The 26,625-nt window shown below is 39.4% G+C and overlaps 1 protein-coding gene across 4 annotated transcripts in view; it reads left to right on the top strand.

Annotated features, from left to right (window-relative positions):
• cul4b (cullin 4B) overlaps nucleotides 1-26,301 on the top strand; it is an 86,913-nt gene extending 60,612 nt beyond the window's left edge. For 3 of the 4 annotated variants that reach the window (XM_043704821.2, XM_087991984.1, XM_043704822.2), the window contains exons 12-20: nucleotides 1,278-1,382; nucleotides 3,147-3,257; nucleotides 9,746-9,831; nucleotides 11,821-11,928; nucleotides 13,420-13,533; nucleotides 16,681-16,786; nucleotides 19,588-19,760; nucleotides 22,664-22,816; nucleotides 24,975-26,301. In XM_043704821.2, coding sequence (XP_043560756.1) covers nucleotides 1,278-1,382; nucleotides 3,147-3,257; nucleotides 9,746-9,831; nucleotides 11,821-11,928; nucleotides 13,420-13,533; nucleotides 16,681-16,786; nucleotides 19,588-19,760; nucleotides 22,664-22,816; nucleotides 24,975-25,070 — 1,052 coding nt within the window. In that variant the 3' untranslated portion in view covers nucleotides 25,071-26,301. Of the gene's footprint in view, nucleotides 1-1,277; nucleotides 1,383-3,146; nucleotides 3,258-4,765; nucleotides 6,172-9,745; nucleotides 9,832-11,820; nucleotides 11,929-13,419; nucleotides 13,534-16,680; nucleotides 16,787-19,587; nucleotides 19,761-22,663; nucleotides 22,817-24,974 lie in introns of those variants that run through there. The other variant, XM_087991985.1, reaches the window with a different exon arrangement.
• The last annotated feature ends 324 nt before the right edge of the window (nucleotides 26,302-26,625 follow it).

Raw genomic sequence — 26,625 nt, forward strand, 5'->3', positions numbered from 1 at the left:
GCAGCTTTTCTTCCATTTAAATAATAGTCTATTCTCTTGTTCTCCCTTCTAAATTGAACATGTAAAACTCAGAACAACTTTTGAAAAGCTTACCATTTATTTGTTTGGAAAATTGACCCCAGATCTCAGTTTTTGTTAAATCAATCTCAAATTTGCTTATTTGGCTTATCTACCAAAAAGCGCACCACCTCAGCTTGTGAGTGAAGCATGATTACAGAGTTGCTAGAGTTGTGGTGTTTATGTGGCAGTGCAAGACCACTGTCTTCTGAAGAAAGACGAAAGTAGTAAGATTTAATTTTTTTAAGAAAGATCAAATATGTAAATTTGCAGTAAACCAGGATAATGCAGTAGGTATTTGTGTGAATCTTCAAAAGCCTTTTGATAAGATATTACATAGCATGACTCGAGATTGAAGCAAATGGAGTCAGGAAATGCTTAACAAAATGGATAAAAAAAACTCTACGTGTAGCACACAGTATGGCTGAAGGTAGAACATGATGTTCCACAGGAGTTGCTGATGGGTCCAACTACTGATTCATGATTTACTACATTAACAATTTGGTCTTGAGAATCACAACAGTTTCAAAATTGAGAACACTAAATTGAACAGATAATTAACACAAATGAATATAACAAAATTTGAATGGCATCAATAATTTTGTAGAATGAATGGATTAATTTCAGGAAAGACATGGGGGAATGGTATGTTTTATTAGGAGGAGTAATGAGGTCAAATATTGTTTGGAAATCGAAGAGGGGCAACACATCAAAACATAAATTAGTACAGACTGATATTGTTACTAAACTGGTTGACAGAATAATTTAAAAATAATAAACATGAAAATGATAAGCATGCAAATCCATTGATGGAACAGCTGTTCTGAAGCTGTGTTCTCCAAAAAAGGTGGAAGTTACTTCATAGGGATTTTTTAAATTCCTCATGGGTTTGACACCTTGTTTAAAAAGCAGCTCTCATGTATGTATGGGGAGGGGTGGGAGGCAGTTGCGGAAGATAGAACAAGAGTCTTTGAACAACAAAAGGGGCATTTAAGTAGGCTCAAGTGTTCATATAATGGAACAAGGAAAGGAAGGCTTTTGCTTCTCTTTACTGATCAGGTTGGCAGAAGCAAGTATGAATCATTTCGCACCGACCAGTTGTGTTGAATGACTTGCTACTTGTGTTATGGATTCGGTATAAAGAAATCCTAGGTTCAAAGCGTAACTCAGTACTGAACTTGCAAAGTAACCTAAAGAGGTCTGTGCTTTTTCTGTTTCAGCCAAATATGTAGACTCGAAGCTTCGAGCTGGCAATAAAGAAGCTACAGATGAAGAACTTGAGAAGATGCTGGACAAAATTATGATAATATTTAGGTTCATTTATGGTATGTGTGAAATTGCTATTAACTTATGAAATAACATGGATTTTAAATATTACTACACTTCTGTCACTGTTGTGTAAAACTAAAGGTCAGCACTAAAGAGTTCTTCAGAGCAGAACTTTCTTGACCATAGCTAATATCAGCTATAACAACAATTGCTTTTTCTGCCAGCAAGTACTGACGAGTGTGTGGTGATTAGTAACTTGATTGAGGTATCAGCGGATGATTGCTGTGAAATTAGAACTGTAAGAAAGATACGATGCACAGCAGGTCAGGCAGCATCTGAGGAGAAGGAAAATCGACGTTTTGGGCAAAAGCCCTTCATCAGGAATGAGGCAGGGAGCCTCCGGGGTGGAGAGATAAATGGGAGGGGGTGGGGCTGGGGAGAAGATAGTTAAGAGTGCAATAGGGGGATGGAGGTGGGGAAGAAGGTGATAGGTGGGAAGGAAGATTGGCAGGTAGGACAGTTCGGCAAGCACTGAGGAAGCAGATGTGGCTCTGGTAGCGAGTCTGTTTCAGGACATGGTTGAAGAGCTTCAGGGCAGAGGAGATGACCTGGGGGTTGCAGTGAGAGAGAAACTGACTGAGATCTTTATAGACAGATCTCAGTGAGTCTCCCTCTCACTGCAACCCCCAGGTCATCTCCTCTGCCCTGAAGCTCTTCAACCATGTCCTGAAACAGACTCGCTACCAGAGCCACATCTGCTTCCTCAGTACTTGCCGACCTGTCCTACCTGCCAATCTTCCTTCCCACCTATCCGCTCCATCCTCCTTTCTGACCTATCACCTTCTTCCCCACCTCCATCCACCTATTGCACTCTTAGCTCCCTTCTCCCCAGCCCCACCCGCTCCCAGTTTTCTCTCCACCCCAGAGGCTCCCTGCCTCATTGTTGATGAAGGGCTTTTGCCGGAAATGTCTACTTTCCTGCTCCTGGGATGCGACCTGACTTGCTGTGCTTTTCAAGCACCACTGTAATCTTGACTCTGATCTCCAGCATCTGCAGTCCTCACTTTTGCCTAAGAGGTCATTCAGTCTGTTGTGTCTGCGCTGGCTGAATAAAGTGGGTACTCTTTCTCTTCTTACATTGCAGCATCTGGTTTAAGCCTCGCAGGTTACAATGCTTCAGATACGGATTCAGGGTTCTTTTAAATGCCTCAAGAGTTTTGGCCTCAGCCAAAATTCCAGACATTCACCATAGGTGAATAAAATGTTCTTCTTGTCCTGTCTAACCCTTCAACCAATTGTCCTAAATCTGCCCCTCAGAAACTGCCATCGCCACTAGGGGAAACCGGTGTTTCCTGTCAATTCTGTCCAAATCCTTCACCATTTTGTATGACTCAATTAAGTTACACTCGGCCTTCTCTGTTCTAAGGAAAAGTGATACCGAGAAGGAATCCGATGTCTTCAATAGGAAAGAAAACTGGTAAACACATGAGAGGAATAGGTTTCATCTAAAATATTCTTTTGTGTTGCAAATTACATGCAAATGGTAAAATCCTGTGTCTTCCCATTTAATCCTAATCTTCTAATTTGTCTCAGAAGTTTTATTTTCAATTATCTTTATAAAATATTTTGTTGGATACTTGAAAAAATGTTGCTTGTAAATTGATAGATGTGTATTTAGTTTGATTGAGGCCTTTTTGTTCACTGAATTATCATGTAGTGTTATGATTAACATTCCAGATTTTAGCTAAAGAAAGTAATAGATGTCTTTGAATCATTTCTTTTCATATGTAATCAATTAAATTTTTGCTCTTTTAAAACAGGAAAAGACGTATTTGAGGCTTTTTATAAGAAGGACTTAGCAAAGCGACTGTTGGTTGGAAAGAGTGCATCAGTAGATGCTGAAAAATCAATGCTGTCCAAATTGAAACATGGTGAGTTTGCTTCACTAGCATATATATTACTGTTCCTTGTCCATTGATGTATTTGATTTATGAAGTTTTGGTATGATTTTGTTATTTATTGCGCTTCTCACAGCTAAGTTGTTTCACAATTATTTTCATCAATCAGAGAAACATCTAGACTGGCAGTTCATAACCCTAAGTTGAAAAGGTTTGCTATTCAAGTATAGGTATGCCAAAATAAGTGACAATGTGCTTCATTGCCTTTTATTTGGATTTAATTATAAACTGCCAGGCATTTGAAACCTTATTCTTGTGTTGGGGCCACCTCATGGTCAACATGAATGTTTCTGCAAATGTGTAAATGAATGTGTCGGTTTTCACTAACTCATTGTTCTGTACACCAAGCTATTGTCACATTTTGAGTTGGTTACTCATTTGCTAGTGTGTGATTTTGTTCTGATTCACTTGCATGTGAATGATGAGCAAGTGAATTCCATAGGTATGTTTCTTCTTATTTTCTTGGTTTTCAGTCTAGGCTGTCAATATGAAATGCTCACTTCCTTTAACTTATCAATAACTTGTTGACTTCTGTGTAATTCCCCTCTCTCTATCTCCATTTTCGTCACATTCACCAGAAAACTGACTAACAAATCAAAACCAGCCAGCCGTGCATATTCTCCATATTGAAGCACTTGAGTGAGAGGGTGGCAGAATGGTAATGTTACTGTAGTAGTAATCCAGAGGCCCAGACTAATGGTGACCACAGACCTTTTGTTGATTGTGGAAAAGCCCATCCCATTTGCAAATGCCCTTTGGAAAAGGCAATCTGCTATACTTAGCTGCTATAGCCTACAAGTGCCCCCCCCCCCAATGAGTCTCCAATCACAGCAATGTGCTTGGCTCTTAAATGCCTTCCGAAATGGTCTAGCAAATCACAGTATCAAAACTGCTACAAAGTTTTAAATAAAGGAATAAAATCTGACAGACTACCTTGCATCGACCTAGGCATTGAAATGACAGGCAAATCAGCCCCATTGACCTTATCAAGTCTGGGTGTGTCCTCTCTCCCAGCAAGACAGACCCATCAAAGTTGGCTTACACTTGATGGCTTACAATGGCTTACATTTGGGAGAGAGTTGTTCTGGGCATCCTTAATAGTGATTCCAGAGCCCATGAAGCCTCTTGGGCAAGTCTCCTCCTGAATGTGGAGTTGAGGTCGCAATTAGATCAGCCATGATTTCATTAAATGGCAGAGGAGGCTGAAGGGACTAAATGGCCTACTCCTGATCTTAACTTATTCTTTTATTGGAAACTCTCCATTCTCAATCGATATTTCGCCATTAGAAGAGGTACTGAGGGTGGCAAGGTACGGAATGCACTCTGAGATGTGACTTCAGTGTCCCTCACCAAGAGCAGCTTGGTATCACCACTACTAACCAAGCTGGCTGTCCCCGAAAGGTGTTGTGACAGATGGTGAGAAACCAATAAAAAAGAAAAAACATATTTGACTTTGTCTCACCAGTCTCTCTCTCTTCCAGATGCACCTATGCATGACAGTATTGTTATGGCACTTCAGCTGTATCTAGCTGAGAGTGGGATGGACAATCAAACAACTGGCAGATGGAGCTGGCTCCACAAATATCTTCCTCCTCAAATGATGGGGAAGAACTTGCATCAATATTCAGCCAGGTGGATACTTGATCCCCTCCTGAGGTTCCTGGCATCACAGATGCCAATCTTCAGCTCATCTGATTTACTCCATTTGGGAAAAATAAAAACTGTAGATACTATAAATCAGAGACAATTAAATAGAAATTGCTGGAAAAGCTTAGCAGGTCTGGCAGCATCTGTGGAAAGAAATGAGAATTCATGTTTTGGGTTGAGTGACCCTTCCTCAAAACCAGTTAGACCCGAAACCTTAACTTTGATTTCTCTCCACACTTGCTGCCTGACCTGCTGAGCTTTTCCAGCAATTTCTATTTTTGTCTCTTACTCCACTTGGGACCTGATAGCATTCCAGTAATAGTATGGAAGACTTGTGCTGCAAAATTAGCCAAGCTTGTCCAGCAAAGCTCTAACACTGAAACCTGCCCAGTGCAAACAAATGCCAGTTAATTACCTGTTGCGTCAGCCTATTCTCATTCTTCAGCAAACCAATAAAAGGAGTCATGAAGCAGTTGGTGTTGATATGCAACAAGATCTGCATAGCATTTGAGTTTAGGCTGATTGGTTTTGAGTAACAAAAATTCCAGGCAATGACCCTCTTCTTCAAGAGTGAATTTTGCCATTTCCCCATGGCATTTAATGATATCACCATTGCTGACTTCCCCATTGTAATTATCCTGAGGTTGATTTTGACAAGAAGTTGAACTGGACTATTACCTAAACACTGGCTATAAAAGCCAGTCAGATGCTAGATATTTTGTGGCAAGTAAACTGTCCAAAGTCTGCCCACCGCCAATAAAGCACTTGCTTTGATGTGCACAGCAACAAGATCACTTGAGAATCATGACACCATCCAGAACTAAAAAACCCACTTGATTGGCCTTCCATGATAAAAGTGCAGTGGTGGCAATGTATACCACATAGAATATGTTTCAGTAGAATTTCACCCTTGCTGCTTCAACAACACCTCCCAAACCCATAGCCATCATCACCTAGAAGTACAAGACAGTCACTGCACGGAAACCACACCTGAAAGTTCCCCTCAAGTCAGATATGAACCAAGAAAAACAGAAATTGCCAGAAGAACTCAGGTCTGACATCATCTGAAATAGAGAAAACAGAGTTCATGTTTAGAGTCCATAACCTTTCTTCAGAACTAGAGCTAGTCAGATATTATCCAGACTCTGGACTAGATCACCATTCCTTCATTGCTCTGACAAAATCCTGGATCTCCCTAACAGCACCTATACCTGGTGGATCACAACGGTTGAACAATGAAGCACTCCATGACCTCCTCAAGGGCAGTTAAAGGTGGGCAATAAATATTTGCTGAACAGTAGTGCCCTTGCTCCATGAATGAATCAAAATAAGCTAAGATGTATGAATAGAACAAAGAACAGTGGAGCACAGGAGCAACCCCTTTGGCCTTCCAAGCCTGCGCTGACACATTTTGCCCTGCTATATTAAAAGTGCCATCACCTACAGGATCTGTGTCCCCGTTTTCCCTTCCTGTTCATGCATTCGTTCAGGTGCTTCTTGAAAACTGCTATTTGTGATTGTTTACACTTCTGGCAGCGTGTTTCAGGCACACTGCACCCTTGGTGTGAAAACGTACTTTGCACATCTCTTCTCTCCGCCCCCCCCCCCCCCGTCACTCCCACCCCCAAATTTGATGTGTTCCAATTGTGGCCTAACTAAAGTTCTATAAAGTTGCAGTGTAATTTGTCTGTCTTTATACTTGCTTGCCTTCATTGGAAGGGGCATTGTGTCATAGGCCTTTTTTATTATCTTATCTACCCGCGCTGCCACATTCAGTGATCTGTGGACCTGCACACCCACAAGTCTCTGAATATCATCAGTACTCCTAAGGGTTCTGCCATTCACTGTATAATTTCCATCTGTCGTGACTTTCAAAAATGCATCACTTCAATTTGTCCAGATAAACTCCATCTGCCGTTTTTCTGTCCATGCCTCCAACCGAACTGTATTCTGCTGTATCCTCTGACAATACTCTTCAGTATCCGCAACTCCACCAATCTTTGTTTCATCCACAAACTTGCTAATTAAACCAGCTACATTTTCCTCCACATCAGTTATGTGGATCATGAACAGCAGAGGGCCCAGCACTGATCCCTGTGGAACGCCAGTAGTCACAGCCCTCCATTCCGAAAAGCCGCCTTCCATTCCTACCTTTTGTCTATGATGACTAAACCAGTGACTAATAATTAAAGAGAGTGCATATCACTGCATTCTTAAGGGCAGCTTGTGATGGGCAACAAATGTTGATCTTGGCAGCATTGCCTGTCTCCTAAACTGCATGTGTTTAAGTTTGTTGTTCCTTTTACACTTGCATGTAACCTTGTGTATAGTCTTGTTCCACCAACCACACAATGTGCTGAAGTTTTCTGAAGTTGTATGCACAACATTATATGCAATCTAAGATGACCTACCTCGTTGTTTAGTTTGAAATACTCGCGCTCTCTCACACTTTGATATCATTCATGAAGTTAAGAATGGTTCCATTCAAGTTCCCTTTTGGCCACTCCAAACCATGCTCAAATTGTAATCATTTATTAATGATAATCCTCTCAGTTTTGCATTTTCAACAAGCTGTTTATCCATTTTAATGTCCTATTATCCCACACTTGATTGAATAAAGCCTGTGCTACTATATCAAATATAATCAGTGTGTCAGGGTTTATCTTAATCATTAACTTAATCAGTTGCATACAATTCTGATTTTCCTGAAACTGCCTTACTGATAATTGTTGGATACTTCAAAGCACTGGTGCCATATAAAGAACTGGAATTTTCTTCAATTACCATATTCTAAATTTTTCTTAAACAGTCTTAGATGTAACAAAAAAGAACTATTGTCTGGTTGCACCTGCTTGTGCTGCTTGTTTTGTTTTGAAAACTCAAATGATTATTTTAATGGCATATTTTTAAATTGCTCAGTGCTTTGCATTCATACTTTTTTGGTGCTGTCTAGTTTGGGGTTGCCTACAAGTATTTCTTGTAGGCAACCCCAAGTCTAGTTTGGGGTTGCCTACAAGTATTTCTTGTAGGCAACAGCTGCTCTTGGGTTAGTCAGTGAAAGACATGTCAAGTGCTATCAGATATGTCAATCTTGAAAGTCTGCTGCTATTTAGCTGTAAAAGCAGCATTTGTCACGAGATTTCAGCTAGTCAGCTAACAGCTTTAATAAAAAAAAAATTACAGATGCTGGAAATTTAAAATAAAAATAGAAAAACTCGAAATACTCAGGTTTTCGTAGCATCTGTGGAGAGAAACTGAGAGAGACATGGGATGGATAGGGTGGGGAGACGGATGGGGGAGAGAGGAGGGTGGGATGGGTGGAGAGGTAGGAGGGAAGACAGGTGAAGGACAGAGAGGGGTATCGTCAGAGGGAGAGGGGGGTGGGCAAAGACAGAGGGAGAGACGAGGGAGTAGGGAAGCAGATGGAATTCAAAAGACTGTAAAATGCCTAATTGAAAGCTATGGTATTCCTAAGCTAATGAGCATTTTTTGTGTTTTTAACAACAATTTATCCTTTTCATGAAATGTAGGTGTTGTTAGATCAAGTCCATAACCCATCCCTAACTGCTCTTGAAAAGTAGATGTGTTGGCAGAATTTCAAAGACTTTTCATTACTTGCTGCGATCTTCTGGCTACTACAGAGAGGATGCTGTCTGCTTTAAACCTGACTGAGTAGGGTTTCTGCTTTTGGCACATGCAGCAAAATGGATGCAGTTTTGAAGTATTTTATTTTCTCTTGGGATTTTGCTCAATTTCGTTTGTGTATTTCTAAGAACAATATCTACCATGAGCCAGGGAAATTTGCAAAGGTAAAAATGTAGACTTTTAGCAAAAAAAAAATTTCAAATATGTACAAATGTATTTGAGTGGCAAGTCGATACAGTTAAGGTAATCTATTGAGTTGGATCTATCCCAAAATAGAATCTGCCTTTGAGTAATACTATTTTATTGGAGTTTTTTTAAAATTTGGAAAACCATTTCCAATAGGGCAGCACAATAGCTCAATGTTTAGCCCTGTTGCCTTTCATCGCTAGGGACCTGAGTTTGATTCTCACCTCCGGTGACTGTGCAAACTCCACACAGACACACTCCTTGTATCTGGGTGGGTTTCCTCAGGGTGCCCTAGTTTCCTCTCTCAGTCACAAAGAAATGCATATTAGGTGGATTGGTCATGCTGAATTGCCCATTGTGTCCAGGAATGTGCAGGCTAGGTGGATCAGCTATTGGAAATGCAAGTTACAGGGTTAGGCTAGGGGATGAGTCTGGGTGGGATGCTGTTCGGAGAGTCAGTGTGGACTCGGTGGGCTGAATGGCTTGCTTCACTACTATGGGCATTGTGATTACCTGATTATATTGGGGTACTTGGGATGGCAGTAATTTCTTAGTAATTTAACCTTTTGAATGTGATCTTACAAAAAAAATCCTATCGAGTCTTTTGAACTGAAAAGCAATACCTCTTAATCGTAGGTTTCTTGAAAATGAGCACAGTTGACTCCCAATCCAGGTTAATTTTGTCAGTTAATGGTCTTAGTTCTCTGGGTGGGGCTTGCTTTTAAAACAATGTTTATTTGAGTGGCACTGATTGGAATATATATGTTTGTCAGTTTTTGGCTGAATTAGATTTTGATTTGGTTGCACTGGCTTTTTAAAACCTATCAAGTCATTGTGAAACTAATGCTACACTTGCAGCAATGAGTACCTATACCTTCAAAAGCGATGTACTGTGGTAACTGCAAACCTGTAATAAAAGCAAAAAGCTGAAAATGCTCAGTTGTTGGATAGTGTACAATTGTATCCATGGTTTTGTTTTCAAGAATGTGGAGCTGCGTTCACCAGCAAACTGGAAGGAATGTTTCGAGACATGGAGCTCTCAAAAGATATTATGATCCAGTTTAAACAGGTATCACGTTATTTTAAATGGATCAAGCAGTAAATGTGTAATTTTAACATTTTTTATTAATCTTTACTAACAATATATTGTATTTTGTTGCCTTAAAGGCCTAGTGCAGGAGATTCTATTATTAAATTATTAATTAGTCTCTTTCAATTTATTCAAGGCCCAAATGTGATGTTACTTCAGCTACTGTTTCATGCAGTATTAAGCATTCTCTCTTTACTTCAACTCAACTTTTCTCTTTTCTCTCCATGACTGATATATATGAAGGTTTATGATTATTTTTAATGTTACAAAAATCTTTTAATTTCAAATTTAATTTTGTTCACAAACTTCACTGTGGTGCAATATAAGCAGTTATAAAGGTCTGTAGAATACTTGGCAATGTAAAGAGAGACATTGAATGCGCAAATAGGGCAGTTTTATTTCACCTTGCAAATCTCTGTGCACGGCACTTCAGGAAGGATGTCAAAGCATTGGAAAAGATAACAGGATGATACCAGTGATAACGGACTTGAGTTAGATGGTGAGGTTGGCAGAGCTGGAATTGCACTCCATACAGCAGGGAAGACTAAGGGAGCACTAAACATGTATTAGAAATTCTAAGAGCTTTTAATAGAGTAAGTAGAGGAAAAGATAATTCCTTTGCCAAGTGAATCAATAAAAAGACATCATAGATTTAAAAATCATTGGCAAAGAACTGGAAGGGAAATCCCTTCTCCCATTTTTTTCTTCCTTACAATCATAACTAACACCGAGCAAGTCAAATTAAGTTTCTGTTTTAGTAGGCAGTGTATAATTGGGGGTTTTGTTGCTTACCAAAATGGTACTGTACTTTTTTATTTGTGTCTCTTACAAATTAAAACTGCCTTCATGCTGGGCCTTTCTTTTTTCACCATGCTCCATTAATATTGTATTTCAGGAGAAATCCTCCAGTTGAAAAGTTCCACTCACCTGCCATATTGATTTTAACATTCATTGTTTCCACCTCTGTTGAACATAAATCCTCTTAAGATACCATATATTTCAAGGGAAAGCAAAAATGTGTTTATTTCCAGTAGCAATCTTGTAATTCTGTTTATAGTACAATCACAAGTATAATCATGACCACCAGATGAAGTGACAGTGTTAACACTAGATTAATATACTGATGCCAGTACTTTAAAAGGTGGATTGTCCTGGAGCCAAGAAATATACAAAAAAAGGCTATTGCATAATTTCTGTGAATCTCTCAATTGATTGACATTACAATTCAGGGTGTTGTTACCTCACTTTTGGAACATCAGTATAGCCAATGTGAGGAGGACTCAAGTGAAAAGAAAATTCAGTCTCGTCCCCATCATCTGGCAGTAAGAAACTGCATTTTTGAAAATGAGATCAGTTCTCATATCTTTGAAGTTAACTTTGTATACTTATGCATTTGATTAAACTGCCAGATTTCTCAGTACGCTGTTTGTACAAAGGCAAGGTGAATGTTCCTCCCTTCCCTGCATTGTTTTGGTTATATTCAAGTAAGCACCTAGTTTGAAAGGATCCTTTTGTTTGCAGAATTCTCATGGCACTGTTTTAAAAGGTGGAAACATTGACTACTTGATCAACTGCAATTTGCATTTATTTGGAGTTTTCAGTAGAAAAATCCCACAGTATTTCACAGTACCATAATCAGTGCATACTTGACATCAAATTACACAATCTATCAAAAGGACATGAGTGTCCTAAGGAGGAAGAAGAGATGAAAAGTTGAAAAGAGGGAATTTTCAGTGCTTTGAGGCTTGATATTTGAAGGCAGGACCACAATTGAAGAGATGTTAGAGATTCATAGGAGTCCAGAATTGGCAGAATGCAGACTACTTCGATGTTCACAGGGTTGATGGATGCAATAGAGATGGGAATAGAGATACTAAACTTGGTTATTTGCATTCGGTATCTCAAAAGACTTGGTTGAATATTTAGACTTTATCAGTCTTTTTAAGACATCTTCTTACTTTTTCACAGTACATGCAGAATCAAAATATACCTGGCAACCTTGAGTTAACTGTAAATATCCTCACAATGGGCTACTGGCCAACTTATGTACCTATGGAAGTTCATTTACCCCTGGAGGTGAGTGTTATATTATCAGTGTAAGGTAATGTCGGCAATAAAATTCTGATCAAATCATAAACCTTGGAATTATCCTTTGCATGAGTCTTTTTTGCTGCAGTTAATTGGTTGAATGTATATTTGTATTTACAAGTTAAGTACTTTTCAATCCTGTTTGCTGATGAAAGTTGCAATATTCCAGTTCCAGGGAGAATAGTTCTATGTTCCCATGCACTTTTCTCCTCCTGCAGCTGCCCCAGAAAAATACAAATAACTGCCTCAAGCAGTTGCCTTTTGAAAATAGTGGTTACAGATCTTTAATATCTGTACTATCTTGTGTACTTTGTTGGTGGTATATGACTTTTGTACAACTGAAGAAATGCTTTTTAATTCAAGATTTTCTTTTAACCAGTGAATGGGGCAGGTAGGAGGAAGAGAGAAGAGAATTCACTGTCCACCTGTGGAGTCTTTTTGACTATTCTGTAAGATTGTAAGAGTTTGATCATGTTTAAATAATTTTAATGTGCTAAATTTATCTCTGATAAAAATGAGAGATTGCTCTGAAAAAATGAGGCTTGATATAAAAGTTGAAGAAATGACAGTTTTAATTGCAGATATTTTTGAAGACTAGTCCGTCTCAAATTGCTGAGAATCTGGGTGTGTGGTGGGGGGGTTGGGGGAGGGAGTAGGAGGTGGAACAAGGTGGGCGCAAAAAAAGAGCTAATGACATGTTAGGCATGAAGGGTTGAAGTTGGGTGGAGTTTTGCTGCAGCTGGATAAAGCTCGAGTTGGATCACATTTGCGGTAATTTGTACATTTAAAGTATTGCAACAAAGATGCATTTGTCTTCAAGCAGAGCAGTGTAGATTCAGCAGAACTTTAACAGGGCTGCAAGTAGTAAAATATGAGTTGAGATTGCTAATCAGTTGAAACAACAATCCATTACGTTGTCCAAATGACTGTTTTTTGAGTTAATAAGTAATTGGAAAATATTTGGCATTGATGGAAGAGCTAAATCTTAGCCTGTTCACATCTGATGTCTGCATGCACATTCCTTCCAACAGGTCTAACATATTAGCACACTTGAGAACACTGGCTAGAATTTCCCTCTGAGGAATTGACAGCATCTCAAATGATCCATAATTAAGAGAAGCTAGGTTCACGCAAACCAAAAGTCAAATCTGATACCATTAGGTTTGAATAATCTAGTTTATCCTTTAACACATTTTATGGGTATTCAAGAATGATTGACTGAAATGAAAAACTACTTAATTTGTGTGATACAAAACAGCAATGTATTGATGTTAAAATGTGGATTTGCTTACTTGTCCTACACTTAGATGGTGAAACATCTGACTGGAGCACTTGTGACCATGGCGAAGTCCTTGGGCTGCATTCATATACTCCCGGAAGCTGACTAAGTAGCTTTAAGCCACTTGATACATAGCTAGAAGAACACAACTAGCTTGAAAAGGATGATTTTAACAATAATTTTACTTTTTTTTTGTTTAGATGGTAAAACTTCAGGAGATTTTCAAGACATTTTATCTTGGTAAGCACAGTGGTAGAAAGTTGCAGTGGCAATCAACTTTGGGTCATTGTGTATTGAAAGCAGAATTTAAAGAGGTGAGTTTTTAAAGGATTGGACTGCTGTAAAAGAAAATTAAAAAATGAAGTTGTTATTCAACTAGTTAAAACAGAAATCATTAAAAGCGGAAGAAGCGTTTGGTAAATGAAACTAAGCTCAATGTTCAGTGTTGTGCTCAGTGTACACTATCTTGTGTACTTTAATTTGTTGATGGTATATGACTTTTGTACAACTGAAGAAATGCTTTTTAGTTCAAGATTTTCTTTTAACCAGTGAATGGGGCAGGTAGGCAGAAGAGAGAAGAGAATTCAGTGTCCACCTGTGGAGTCTTTATGATTATACTATAACATTGAAAGAGTTTGATAATGTTTAAATCACTTTAATGTGCTAAATTTATTTCTCCAAAAAAATGAGAGATTCTCATAGAATCCTACAGCATGGGAGCAGACCCTTTGGTCCAACCATTCCATGCCGAAAATGATCCCAAACTAAACTAGGCCCACCTTCCTGCTTCTGGCCCATGTTCCTCCAGACCTTTCCTGTTCATGTTTTTATTCAAATGTCTTTTAAATGTTATAATTGTACATATATCCATCACTTTCTCAGGAAGTTCATTTCACACTTGAACCACCCTGTGTGTGAAAATATTTGCCTCATGTCTTTTTTCTTCTCTGACCTTAAAATTGTGCCCTCCAGCCGAGGAAACAGGCAATACTATTAACTCTGTCTATACATGTCACTATTTGATAAACTTCTATCAGATCATCTGTCAACCTCCTATGACCCAGTGAAATAAAACCCAGCCTATCCAGCCTTTCTTTATAACTCAAACCTTCCACATCCAGCATCACACTGGTAACTCTCTTCTGAACCCCCTCCAGCTTGATAATATCCCTTCTAAAACTGGGCAACTAGAGTTGTACACACAGATTTAAGCCACACTCTCAGATTTAGTTACTTAATTTATGCTGACCCTTCACTTGAGTCTTTGGCTTTTTAGTTGTTTTTGAAAGATCAGAAGGCATTACTTGAGGAAGAAGGGTGTCCTCCCAGTGCCGTGGCTGATGTTTATTTAACCTTTTTTGAGCACAGCCAACAAAGCTCAACTGGTCGTCTAGCTCATTGCTGTATGAGGCCTTGCTGGGTACAACCTGGCTGCTGCCTTATCAACATAGGCAGCTTGATTCCAGAAGTAATTCACTTGATGCCTCAAAGACGTGAAATATGTCCCACAAAAGTAAGTTCGTTCACATCTGCAAAGATTTAAACAATAACTTTCTCCAGCTATTTGAATCCAGTTCATGATAATTGAACAAAGGTGTTCTGTTCGTTTTCACCAGGAGTCCTCAATAGAATATATTTATCCAATCCTAACCCAGTTCCTTGTGAACAAATGCTCCAGTGTAAAACTGTGCTTCAGGATGGCTGGCATGGAAGCTTGATACTTGTCCTACAGGTGCAGTGGAAAGGAATCTTACAGTTTAATTGTACTGTCAGTGAAAAGCAAAATAGTTTTGTTTAGTTAATTTAATACATGACAGGTTTTCTAAGATTTAAATTCTGTATCCTCATTTTGTGCAAAGACTTTGAAGAATATGTTTTGTAGAATATTCAAATTTGCAGCTTCTAGTTGTTAGTACTTAATATGCAATAATAACAATCTGACAGATTTGAGATGCATTTGTAGCTGTTTCCACAAATTTCTTTTATATTTGTTTTCTCCTTTGTCCCTGCTAGTGTTAAAATACAGCATTATCAAACATCTTTTCCACTACATGAGTTGCAATCTGACAAAATCTCCAGCCATCCCAGCTAAATGTTCAAACATTATGTTGATGGGGAATCTGAACACATAGATTAAGAATCCAGAGACCATGGAGAGAGGACAGGGCTCCAGTTAGTTGGGTGACCACCAAAGCTTGTGTATAATTGATAAAATTTTATAACTTTTTAATGTTTTTTACCCTGGCTGTTGAGGAAAACAGGGTTTTGGATTAGTGGTGCTGGAAGAGCACAGCAGTTCAGGCAGCATCCGAGGAGCGGCAAAATCGACATTTCGGGCAAAAGCCCTTCAGGAATAAAGGCAGAGAGCCTGAAGCATGGAGAGATAAGCTAGAGGAGGGTGGGGGTTGGGAGAAAGTAGCATGAAGTACAATAGGTGAGTGGGGGAAGGGAAGAAGGTGATAAGCGAGGAGGGTGGAGTGGATAGGTAGAAAAGAAGATAGGCAGGTAGGACGTCATGGGGACAGTGCTGAGCTGGAAGTTTGGAACTAGGGTGAGGTGGGGGAAGGGGAAATGAGGAAACTGTTGAAGTCCACATTGATGCCCAGGGGTTGAAGTGTTCCGAGGCAGAAGATGAGGCGTTCTTCCTCCAGGCGTCTGGTGGTGAGGGAGCGGCGGTGAAGGAGGCCCAGGACCTCCATGTCCTCGGCAGAGTGGAAGGGGGAGTTGAAATGTTGGGCCACAGGGCAGTGTGGTTGATTGGTGCTGAGGAAAAGAATATGTTTTTCCAGTTTAAACAGCAGAGGCTGACCTCATCAATGGTCTGGTCTCCTACGTTAAGATTGGCCTCAATTCATCTGAATTTGGACAATAAATTATAATCCATGGTCTTCATTCTTGACCACTGTCTAGTGACTTGTTCTGGAAATGCACAAGTAGTCGCATTCGCGAGGACAGGTTGCTTCAGGCATTGAAACTTTCTGACCTATGCTGGGCTTACATGTAGTCACTGGCTACAATCCTGAAAAGTTGTTATAGCAAAATGAACCAATGTTGTCAGACACATTATGTTGTCAGACACATTTTTTGCAGGAGGGATTTTTTAGACTATGTAACATTTTCCTCATTTCTCCTTACTTGCCAAAAATACAACTTTTGCAATGCATTCATGTCTAATACAGAGCTTTCTAAAGTAAACTCCCAGGCGGCAATGGCTGCTGCAGACCTGCCCCCCACTCCACTTGGTGACATTGTTTACATTTTCAAATTATCATTGTTCACAATGTAAATGAGACTCATTTATATTTCATTTTAAAGTGCTCATAGCAGCTTAAATTCCCAAGTTTTCTATTCCAAATTGCATGCTGTTACCTTAAGACAATTCAGTTTTAATTCAGGTTAATTGTTGGAATATTTTGATTAAAAAACATTTTTTTAAAAAGTAGTATTTGCTTTTATGACAGGGTAAGAAAGAGCTTCAAGTGTCGCTTTTCCAAACTCTGGTATTGCTCATGTTTAATGAAGGGGAAGAATTCAGTTTGGAAGAAATTAAAACTGCTACTGGAATAGGTTTGTGTTCTTTTGTTTGTGGATGGGAACTTAAATTGACTATAAAATGTTCCTGATAAATGAGGCCCTGCTGTACATAACAGTAATATATATCTGGTTGAGATATTCCTTTTTGAACAGTGGGTGAAACGTTAAAGAGAAACACCAGGTAAGCAAGTTTCAGAAATTTATATTCAGTTATATTCAAATTTATTAACTGTACTCTAAACTGAAACAAAAAGTAAATGCTTAAATGTAGGACTAATGTATCTGCACTGCATGTGATTATCTCAAGTGAAAGACATATTGAATTGAGACTATTTGTTAGATGATCTCAGCTGAGACAGTTAATTGAGTCAACAGCAATAATCTGCACAGACCCAGATGAATCAATCTCTCTGCAAGTTCAGTTCTGCCATGTTTTTTTAAAAAAAGCTATTCATTCATGGATTTGGGTGTCGTTGATTAGGCCAGCATTCATCACCCATCCTTGATTGCAAAATTGCAGTTAAGAGTCAGGCACATTGTAAGTCTGGAGTCACACGTAAGCCAGAGAGGATAAAGTCAACTGTTTCCTTCCCTAATGGATATTAGTGAACCAGATACGTTTCTCAGACAATTGAGGATGGTCAGTGTGGTCATCATTAGATTCTTCATTGCATACTTTTGTTGAATTCAAATTTGACTGTCTCCCAGGTCAGGATTCGATCCTGGATCGTTGGAATATTACTTCAGTCAATAGACAATAGGTGCAGGAGTAGACCTTCTGTCCTTCGAGCCAGCACCACCATTCATTACGATCAAGGCTGATCATCCTCAATCGGTATCCTGTTCCTGCCTTATCCCCATAACCCTTGATTCCACATCTGGATTAATAGTCTAGTGATATTACTACGAGGTCATTGCCTTCCTGAGAACATTACCTGGGTGTCTGGATTAATAGAATGATGATATCACTAGGGCATAGCCTAGACCATTACCTCCTTTTTACTACTTGTGCAATCAATCTAGTGAACCTCTACTGCATTTCCACTATGGAAAGTATATCATTTGTTAGGGTGGAAAGATTACAACTACACAAAACATCCTGTAAGGGGACATTCTGGAGTGTTTCACAGTCAAATCATTCAACTTTTGCGCAACAAAGTAATTGGAAGCAGTCAAAAGAGAAAGTAACAAACATGAGGCTCAGTGGTTCGCACTGCTGCCTCACAGCGCCAGGGACCTGGGTTCGATCCTCGCCTCAGGCAACTCTGTGTGTGGCATTTGCACATTCTCCCCATGCCTGCATGGGTTTCCTCATGGGTACTCTGGTTTCCTCTCACAGTCCAAAGATGTGCAGATTAGGTGAACTGACATGCTAAATTGCCCACAGTGTTCAAGGATGTGTAGGTTCAGTGCTTTAGTCAGGTGTAAATGTCAACTAATGGGAATTGGGTTTGGGTGGGGTAGTCTTCAGAGGGTCGGTGTGGACTTGTTAGGCCAAAGTGCCTGTTTCCACATTGTAGGGATTCTATGATATCTATGACGATGATAATACTCCAGATGTGGTCACACCAAGGCCCTGTATAACTGCAGTAAGACATCTGGCTTCGAAACTCAAATCCTCTTGCGGCTAAGGCCATTTGCCGCCTTGATTGTTTGCTGCACCTGCCTGTCTCCTTTCTGGTGTACAAGAATACCCAGATCCTTTTGTACATCAACAGTCCCCAGTGTATCACCATTAAAATAATACTCTGCCTTTGTTTTTCACATCAGTATGTAACTTCATTTTAGTCATGTTGTACTATATCTGCCATGTGTTTGTCTACTCACTCAACTTGTCTAAATCACCTTGAAGCCTCCTTGCATCCACCTTTCAACTCTCAATCCCACCCAGTTTTGTGTTGTCAGCAAACTTGGAAATGTTGTATTTGGTTTCCTCATCTAATATAAATGATAGATCATTTATATAAATAATAAATAATTGGGCCCAAGTACTGATTTTTGCAGTACTACACTATTCACTGTCTGCCACTTGAAAAAAGACCAATTTATTTCCACTTTCTGTTACCTGTCTGTCAACCAGTTCTTGATCTATGCCAATATATTACTTGCATCTCATTTGCTTTAATTCTGCCCATTGCTTATGTGGGGCTATTATCAAAAGCCTATAAAAAAATCCAAATATACCACCATTATTCGTTGTTCCTTTATCTGTTCTTCTCGTTACATCCTCCAAAAACGATAGTAGATTTAAGGGTAACTTGCCTTTTATAAACTTGTGCTGTTTATGCTACCTTGAGAAACTAGGGATTGTTTAGTTCTTTCCAAATGTTGTTTTTTCACATCTTTTATTATGGCCTCCAGCATTTTCACACTACTGATGTTAGGTTCTAATACTCTGCTTTCTCATCGTCCCTTTTTAAATATCGGGACTGCTTTTGCCACCCTCCAATCTGTACGAACTGCTCCAGCATGTGTACAAGTTTGGAAGAATACCACCAATACATCCGTTATTTCCAGGGACACTTTCTTTTGTATTCTGGGAAGATCAATCAGGTTTATTTTTACTTGTTACCAGTGAATTTTGCAAGATGGCATGAGACTGCATACATTAACATCATATGTGATTAGAATTAGGGTTATGAAACCCCTTTGACAAGCCTGCTTACATTTGCTCTCTGGGCCTCAGTGTAAGAATAACCATTTAGGCAAAATACTGGAGGGTGTCTGTGATATTGTGTCCAAGTAAACGTTGGCACTTTGAAGGTGAGGGGGATAAAATATCTCTCAAATATTTGTTAAAACAAATTAATAATTACTGACATCTCTTCTACCAGAGGATGGAGAGTTGCGAAGGACATTGCAGTCTTTGGCATGTGGCAAAGCACGTGTACTGACCAAAACTCCAAAAAGCAAAGATGTGGAAGACTATGACAAATTTACCTGTAACGATGATTTCAAACATAAGCTGTTCAGGATCAAGATTAATCAGATCCAGATGAAAGAAACGGTATGTAAGACCTCTTATACCTCAAGGATTATTTTGTTGTCAGTTATAATCCATGCAATGCTGCACTTTGTAATGTTTTGTGAAGTTTTGCGGTGTTCAATGTAAGTGTTGCTGGAGTATGGAATACTTTTTGGGGGACTAATACTAAGAGTGCTGTGGGCACCTGATGATTAGGTGTTTATTATTAATGGGAAATAATAGGAGCAGGTGGGACTTGAACCTGGGCCTCCTGGCTCAAAGGTAGGGACACTACCACTGCTCCACAACAATCCCTAGTTTATCAGGATAGTTCCCCATGCCCAAGTATTTTCAGCAGCTTCACAAATGACCTTCCTTCCCTCATGACATCAGAAGTGCACTGATTACATTCTTCCAGCCTCGATCATACATATTGTCGCTTTGGTCCCACTGCTCTACTCGTCACAGCTTAAAATTTCAAAAGAACTTGTCTCTGTTCCAAGCTGACTACTTAAATATTTCATTTATGTCAAGTTTTAAACAATGTTTATCAACCAAATATTGATTGGAACAAGCAGATTGTGGGCTTATCAAAACAAAGCCTATTTTATGAAGATGAACTATATGGTTAACAATTACATTCAGTAATGTAGAAATACAATTGCTTACCCCTCAAAATATCCCCACAGTGTATGCATGCATACACTTCTCAGGAAATGGAAAAAAGTTACTTTTTTTTTCAGGTGGGGTTAATTGTAGAGGTTGGTGCGCCAAACTACTATTGCACCCCTCCCACCCTTGTCTGTGGATTTGATGGTGAGGTTGGGGTTGGAGCGGAGGGAGTGGAGACCTGCACGTTGTGAGGGTGAGAGGTTGGAGTAGCTGAGGTAGGGTGGACAGGTTGAGGCGGTCAGTGTCACGGCAGCAGTTAGAAATTAAGAGATTGAGGGCGGGTAACAGGCCAGGATAGGGTGTGATGGAGGCGAGAGAAGGGTGGGCGTGAGTCTTAATTGAAAAAGTGGGCCCGGGGGCGGAGGCAATGGAGGAAATGTTCAAGTTCGTGACGTGTGTCGAACTCATTAATCTAGGAGCGTAGAGGGATGAAGGTGAGGCCTTTGCTGAGGACTAAACATTTGTCCTCAGTGGGGTGTAGAAATTCCCCCTAACCCCACCTCCCTCCAATTTATTTCTCAGCTACCCTCCCCCTGCCCACAAGCATCATTATTGACATTTCCCCCTCGCCGCCCCCCCGCCCCCACCCCCCTTCCCATTTATCACTCAGCCCCTGGACCCACAAGCATCATTCCTGATGAAGAGCTTATGCTTGAAATGTCAATTCTCTCGCTCCTTGATGCTACCTGACCTGCTGTGCTCTTCCAGCACCACACACACTACTCTTTTTTTTCAGCAGAGATTAGCTATCTGAACAAATAAAATCTGGCCGATGGGTTATTCTTAAATGCAAAAGGATGAAGTGCAGGATGCTCCAGAGTTTATTCCAGCTATGTTCAGGCATGTGTGATCAAGTTATCAATCCTATACAGTTGTTTCTGATACTTGCAGGCATAACTTGCTCAAGAAATATAATCTTGAGGTGTTACTTTAGTCACTCTTACAAAATAATTTTCTTTTCCATACATGATAAAAATCAACTGAGCAGTTTTTCTTTAGCAAGTTTTTCTCCAACTCAGCTTGTTCTTAGCAGGTATCCCTCTAACTGAAACCGATAAATATCTCTCCAAGCTAGTTACTGTTCAAAACAGCCCTGGGAGGGATTTACTGCAAAGCACACAGTCATGAGATTTGTAAGATGCCTTGTTGGAAAGCAAGTTTCTATTGTCTGCAATGAACTATCAGTTACCTCTTTCAAAGAAACTATTCGAGGAGTTTCTACAAAACTTGAAGTCCATTTCTCACAATCATTCAAAAATTGAAGTCATCCGAGCAATTTCAAACGTAAAGCGTCAGTAACCTCCACACAATGTTCAGCTCCATGTATAACTCTTTAGATATTGAATCTGTCAGTGTCTAAATGCAGCCTGATGCTATTCAGGACAAAATGGCCTGATTGATTGCCACTCCATTCCCCACTTCAACATTCACTCCCATTTCCATTGAAGATGCATCATGACCATTGTTGTGTCACCTGTTCAAGATGAGCTGCAGTAACTCAACCTAGATTCCTTTGACAGCACCTTTCACCTCATGACTTCTCTATAGAGGAGGATGAGATGGCAGATGTCTGGGATATGACCAGTGGTGTGTTCTCTCCAGGTGACACATCATTCCATCCTGACTTGGAAGTATATTGCTGTGTAAAAATGCTGAAACTCCTGAATAGGATTGTGGGTGTACCTATACCCCATGAACTGCAGCAATTCAAGAGAGCAGCTCACAAGCACATTTTCCAAGACAACTAGTGATGGGCTATAAATGCTAGCAAAGTCAATGATGCTCTACTCCCAAGAATGAATGTTTTCAAAAAATCAGTTAACAACCTGTGGCTGAGATTAATACTTGCAATTTGAGGTACAAGCACTTAACCCATTTTATGATCCAGTCTAAATTGAGGAACATGTTCACTTATTGAACATTTAATTGAATGGAATCATTGGCTTTAGTGTTTCCAATATTTAATTCATTGTTTTCTATCTTTGTTACTGACTGGTATCTGAGGCTGAACCAAACCATATTCTCTCTTTCATCTAACCACACATTCCTTCATCTGTCAAGACTTCCTATGTCAGCTCTGTGCTTTACTGTGAATGGTTGTATGTGGATGTGAAGTGCTATTGTTTAGGTTAGTCATTTAACATCTTTTAAAATGCCATGCTATTTCAACTTGATTCAGTTGTATTTAAATAATTAAATTTGAGGTTAGTATTATTAACATGCTTTCATTCCAGTTGAATTATCACCAATGTAACATTTGTCATTTTTGATAGGTTGAAGAACAGGCCAGCACTACTGAAAGGGTGTTCCAGGACAGGCAGTATCAAATAGATGCTGCTATTGTCCGAATCATGAAAATGAGAAAGACTTTGAGCCACAATCTTCTTGTATCTGAAGTGTATAATCAGCTGAAATTTCCAGTCAAGGTATGTTATTATCTAGGTCAGCAAAGACAGTCATGTGAGAGATGTAATAACATGCAATTTAAAGGGAATCATTTTGTTATAACTCCACACAGACGCAGAAATCGTACAAGTGTAGTCATATCTTGAAGAAATACTAAGGTATTACTGATAAAATACAAATTTTCTGCAAGCTTTCGGACTTGCACTCATCAGGACAATTTCCAGGAAATGCAAAAATATTGCATTCATAACGTCAAAAAATCACATGCCAACAGGTTATAGTCCAACAGGTTTATCTGAAATCTGAAGCTTTCAGAGCAACGTTCCTTTGTCAGATGAAAAAGGAGCGTTGCTTCGAAAGCTTATGATTTCAAATAAACCTGTTAGACTATAACCTGATGTCATGTGATTTTTGACCTTGTCCACCCCAGTCCAACACCAGCACCTCCACGTCATGCATTCATTATGATCGACAGTTAACTGCCCAGCTTTGTTCACATTGTAAACCATGCAGATAGAATTCTGATCGAAGTCATTGCTCTGAGAAATGAGCCAGACAGTGGTTGTTACCTGTGTTGATGAATTGAGACTACTGGTGTATTTGCATATTCTATCTGCAGAGAACAAAGTAATTTGCAGTAACATATAGCTTTCAATATATACAAGTGCACCTCCTCCAAACCCAGCTGATAATCCTAAACTGACTGTCAACTGATTCTTCACACACTGAAGATTATTTACCAGATGTTCTCTAATTGTGGCATCACATTTAATGCTGAGTCATTTTGAGTTTTGCAAGCTGATTTCATATGGTCAGTACCTTGCTTGGTGTGCACAGCTGAAGGGATTATGCTGTTTGACACTATCTGTCAGGTCTTTGGGACGTATAACCTACATATCTAACATCACACTAGATCTGAAATTCATATACCAAAATACTCATTTGAAGGATGGACCAAATGTCTTTTTAGCTTGATGGCAGTATCCTGTTAGTGGTGAATATCACTTGTGTTATTGCTTTATGATAGGAGCATGAAATAGTTACCTTTGCCTGTTGCTGAAACTTTTGAGATACCCTTTCAGGCCAATCTGAGGTGGACTGGACACTGAATCCAAAACTGTGGCATATCACGCACAATCTTGAATGGGCCTACATGTAATTGTTTGAGAGAGTTGCATACTTGCTTGTCTGTTAAACTATCAAGTCTTTCCAGTTGAAAACCCAATGTTTCAAAATAAATCAGAAATTACGGCTCTACTTGGAAGATCATAACTTGAATATTGCTTAAAACTGATGTGTTGCCAAAGCTTTGCATATTTTACTTTGCAGGACAAATGCAGAGATATCACTTTTTTGCTTGTAAATTTAGGAGTTTTTTTTGACATGGCAATTCTAGGCCAATCAGAATCAACTTGGCAAACAGTCAGCACCTGTAATACTGGGTATTTTCATTGTTTGAAATTCACCATTGTTGCATTTGTCCTGATGTGTGCAAGCCAAATGCTTCAGCAACATGTCTATCTCTCCAGAAGTAGTTAATTACTTACTTTGTTTCAACCACACGTCCCTTGTGTGGGATTTTCTGGCAAAGCCAGCATTGTTAACCTACACCTGATTATCACTGCAGAAAGTATATCTAATGCAGGTATAGCCAAAGTGTTGTTGAGAAGGCAGTTCATGCACCGTGATCCCAAGACAATGAAGGAATGGCAATATAGTTCCACATTTGGATGGTGTGTGGCTTTGAGGAGCATTGGCAGGTGATGGCATTCTCCTGTATCTGCTGCCTATGTCCTTATGGGCCGTAAAAGGTTTCAGAAGCGCTGATGATGGGGCCTTGATGAGTTGTTGATGTGCACCTTGGATATCCGATGAGACTAGATTCCCTACAGTGTGGAAACAGGCCCTTCAGCCCAACAAGTCCACACCGACCCTCCGAAGTATAACCCACCCAGACCCATTTCCCTCTGATAATGCATCTAATACTGGACAACTTAGCATGGCCAATTCACCTGACCTGCACATCTTTGGACTGTGGGAGGAAACCTGAGCGCTTGGAGAAAACCCACGCAGACACTGGGAGAATGTGCAGACTCCACACAGGCAGTTGCCAGAGGCTGGAATCAAACCCGATTATTTTCTACCATGTAAATAATTATTTAATTTCCTTTCTTTCAGCCTGCTGATCTAAAGAAAAGAATAGAGTCATTAATTGACAGGGACTACATGGAAAGAGACAAAGAAAATACCAACCAATACAACTACGTGGCATAGAACTTCAGATGAAGAAAAGCTTCATAAAGCACTTCTAATCTCGGATGGTCAATGGCTTAACGCTACAGTGTTGATCCCAGTGAATGAGTTTTTTTAGTTCGTATTGCCTAGAAATATATGAAAAATGGCATTACTGAAACAACTGGGAGAGAACTTCTCTGAAGGAAAACGTGGCCATCCAGAGAGTACTTCGTGAATCTCTGCTAATGCTGTTGGACTTCCACATATTTGAGGTAGCAGTGGACACCAAAAGCAAATACAACTCCTTCCCCAACTTTCAAATTAACTTTTGGTAATTGTGAAGAACAGATGCAATGCGAAACTGCACCTCATCAGTTTTATCTTGATTAGCCACGTCATTGTTGAATCATTTTGAGTTGCTTCCATGTTATTTCTTTTGGAGGAAGAGCTTGTTTTATTTTCTCATTTTCTTGTAAAAGCACGAGTCTTCAAACTTCTTGACATCAATAGACATCCACCTATGTTGTTCACACTTGAAACTCTGCATTGAGAGAAGACTAATCGCTCACCACTTCTGGAAGTTTTATTTTAACATTGATTTTAGAATTTCAAGGAGTAAATGGTATCAATCCTTAGTTAAGAACATTATCTATACATGTTTTATTTTACAAATGTGGATTTTGTTCTGTTTTTTTTGCCAGCGTTTTTTGACAACTAAAGGAGGTGCCAAAAGTGGAACGTGGGTAATAAAATATTGTGTGTAATGCAGTGATGTCTGTTTTGTATTTTGACCCTGCTGGAAAATTTTGAAGCATTTGCCATGTTGTATTTACCATTTATCACAGCAGTAATAGTTAACCACTGAGAATGCAATGACGTTTGGAGACTGGCGGCAGTTTCATCAGGATGTTGATCCTGAGGAAAATACAAATTGTATTTTTATTTCAAACTTCATTGTCAGCTCACGTGTATAAACTTTTGATTACTTACTGCATTATTAAATCATTTCAGTTCGGGGGAGCAAGATTTAAAAGTGAGAAGAACTTGTTAACGTGTCAGCCAGGCTGCTCTGTTCTTTTAAGAATGTGAAACTTAAAACAATTAGCGCACAATAGGAACCCTTTGTAATTACAAGCTGGCAACAGAGGTGCACAAAGACTACTGTGTCTTTTCCAAATGAATTTGTTATATATGTACATATTTGTCCCTTCATAAAGTGGAAGCGGTCCATATTCAAGGTTTTTGTGTTCAATAAATATTGAATAACTAGTCCCTGTGTAATAAGCTTTATAATTAATCTCCCTTTCTCTTCCCCTGTTTCCAGGGATTAGGGGGAGTTTGTTCCTTTTTGTCCATATATTTACACTGACTTTTTAACCTAAAGCTTTAGACTTTGGAACTGGAGAAAAAAAAGCCAGGATTTTTTATTTAAATTTCTGGTGGGAAATGTATGTGTTGGATGGGAATAGAATTTGGTTTGGTTCTGATGCTCCTTTTGTTTGTGTAGTCTGTCAATACCATCTGTCTGGATTATGTCCCAGAGGGTTACAAGATGCATCAGACTATTCAGATGGTATTAATGCTGTCTGTGGAG

The sequence above is a fragment of the Chiloscyllium plagiosum genome, unplaced genomic scaffold (genome assembly GCF_037043375.1).
Source record: "Chiloscyllium plagiosum isolate Xiang-an unplaced genomic scaffold, Cpla_swu_hap1 HiC_scaffold_11, whole genome shotgun sequence".
NCBI lineage: Eukaryota > Metazoa > Chordata > Chondrichthyes > Orectolobiformes > Hemiscylliidae > Chiloscyllium > Chiloscyllium plagiosum.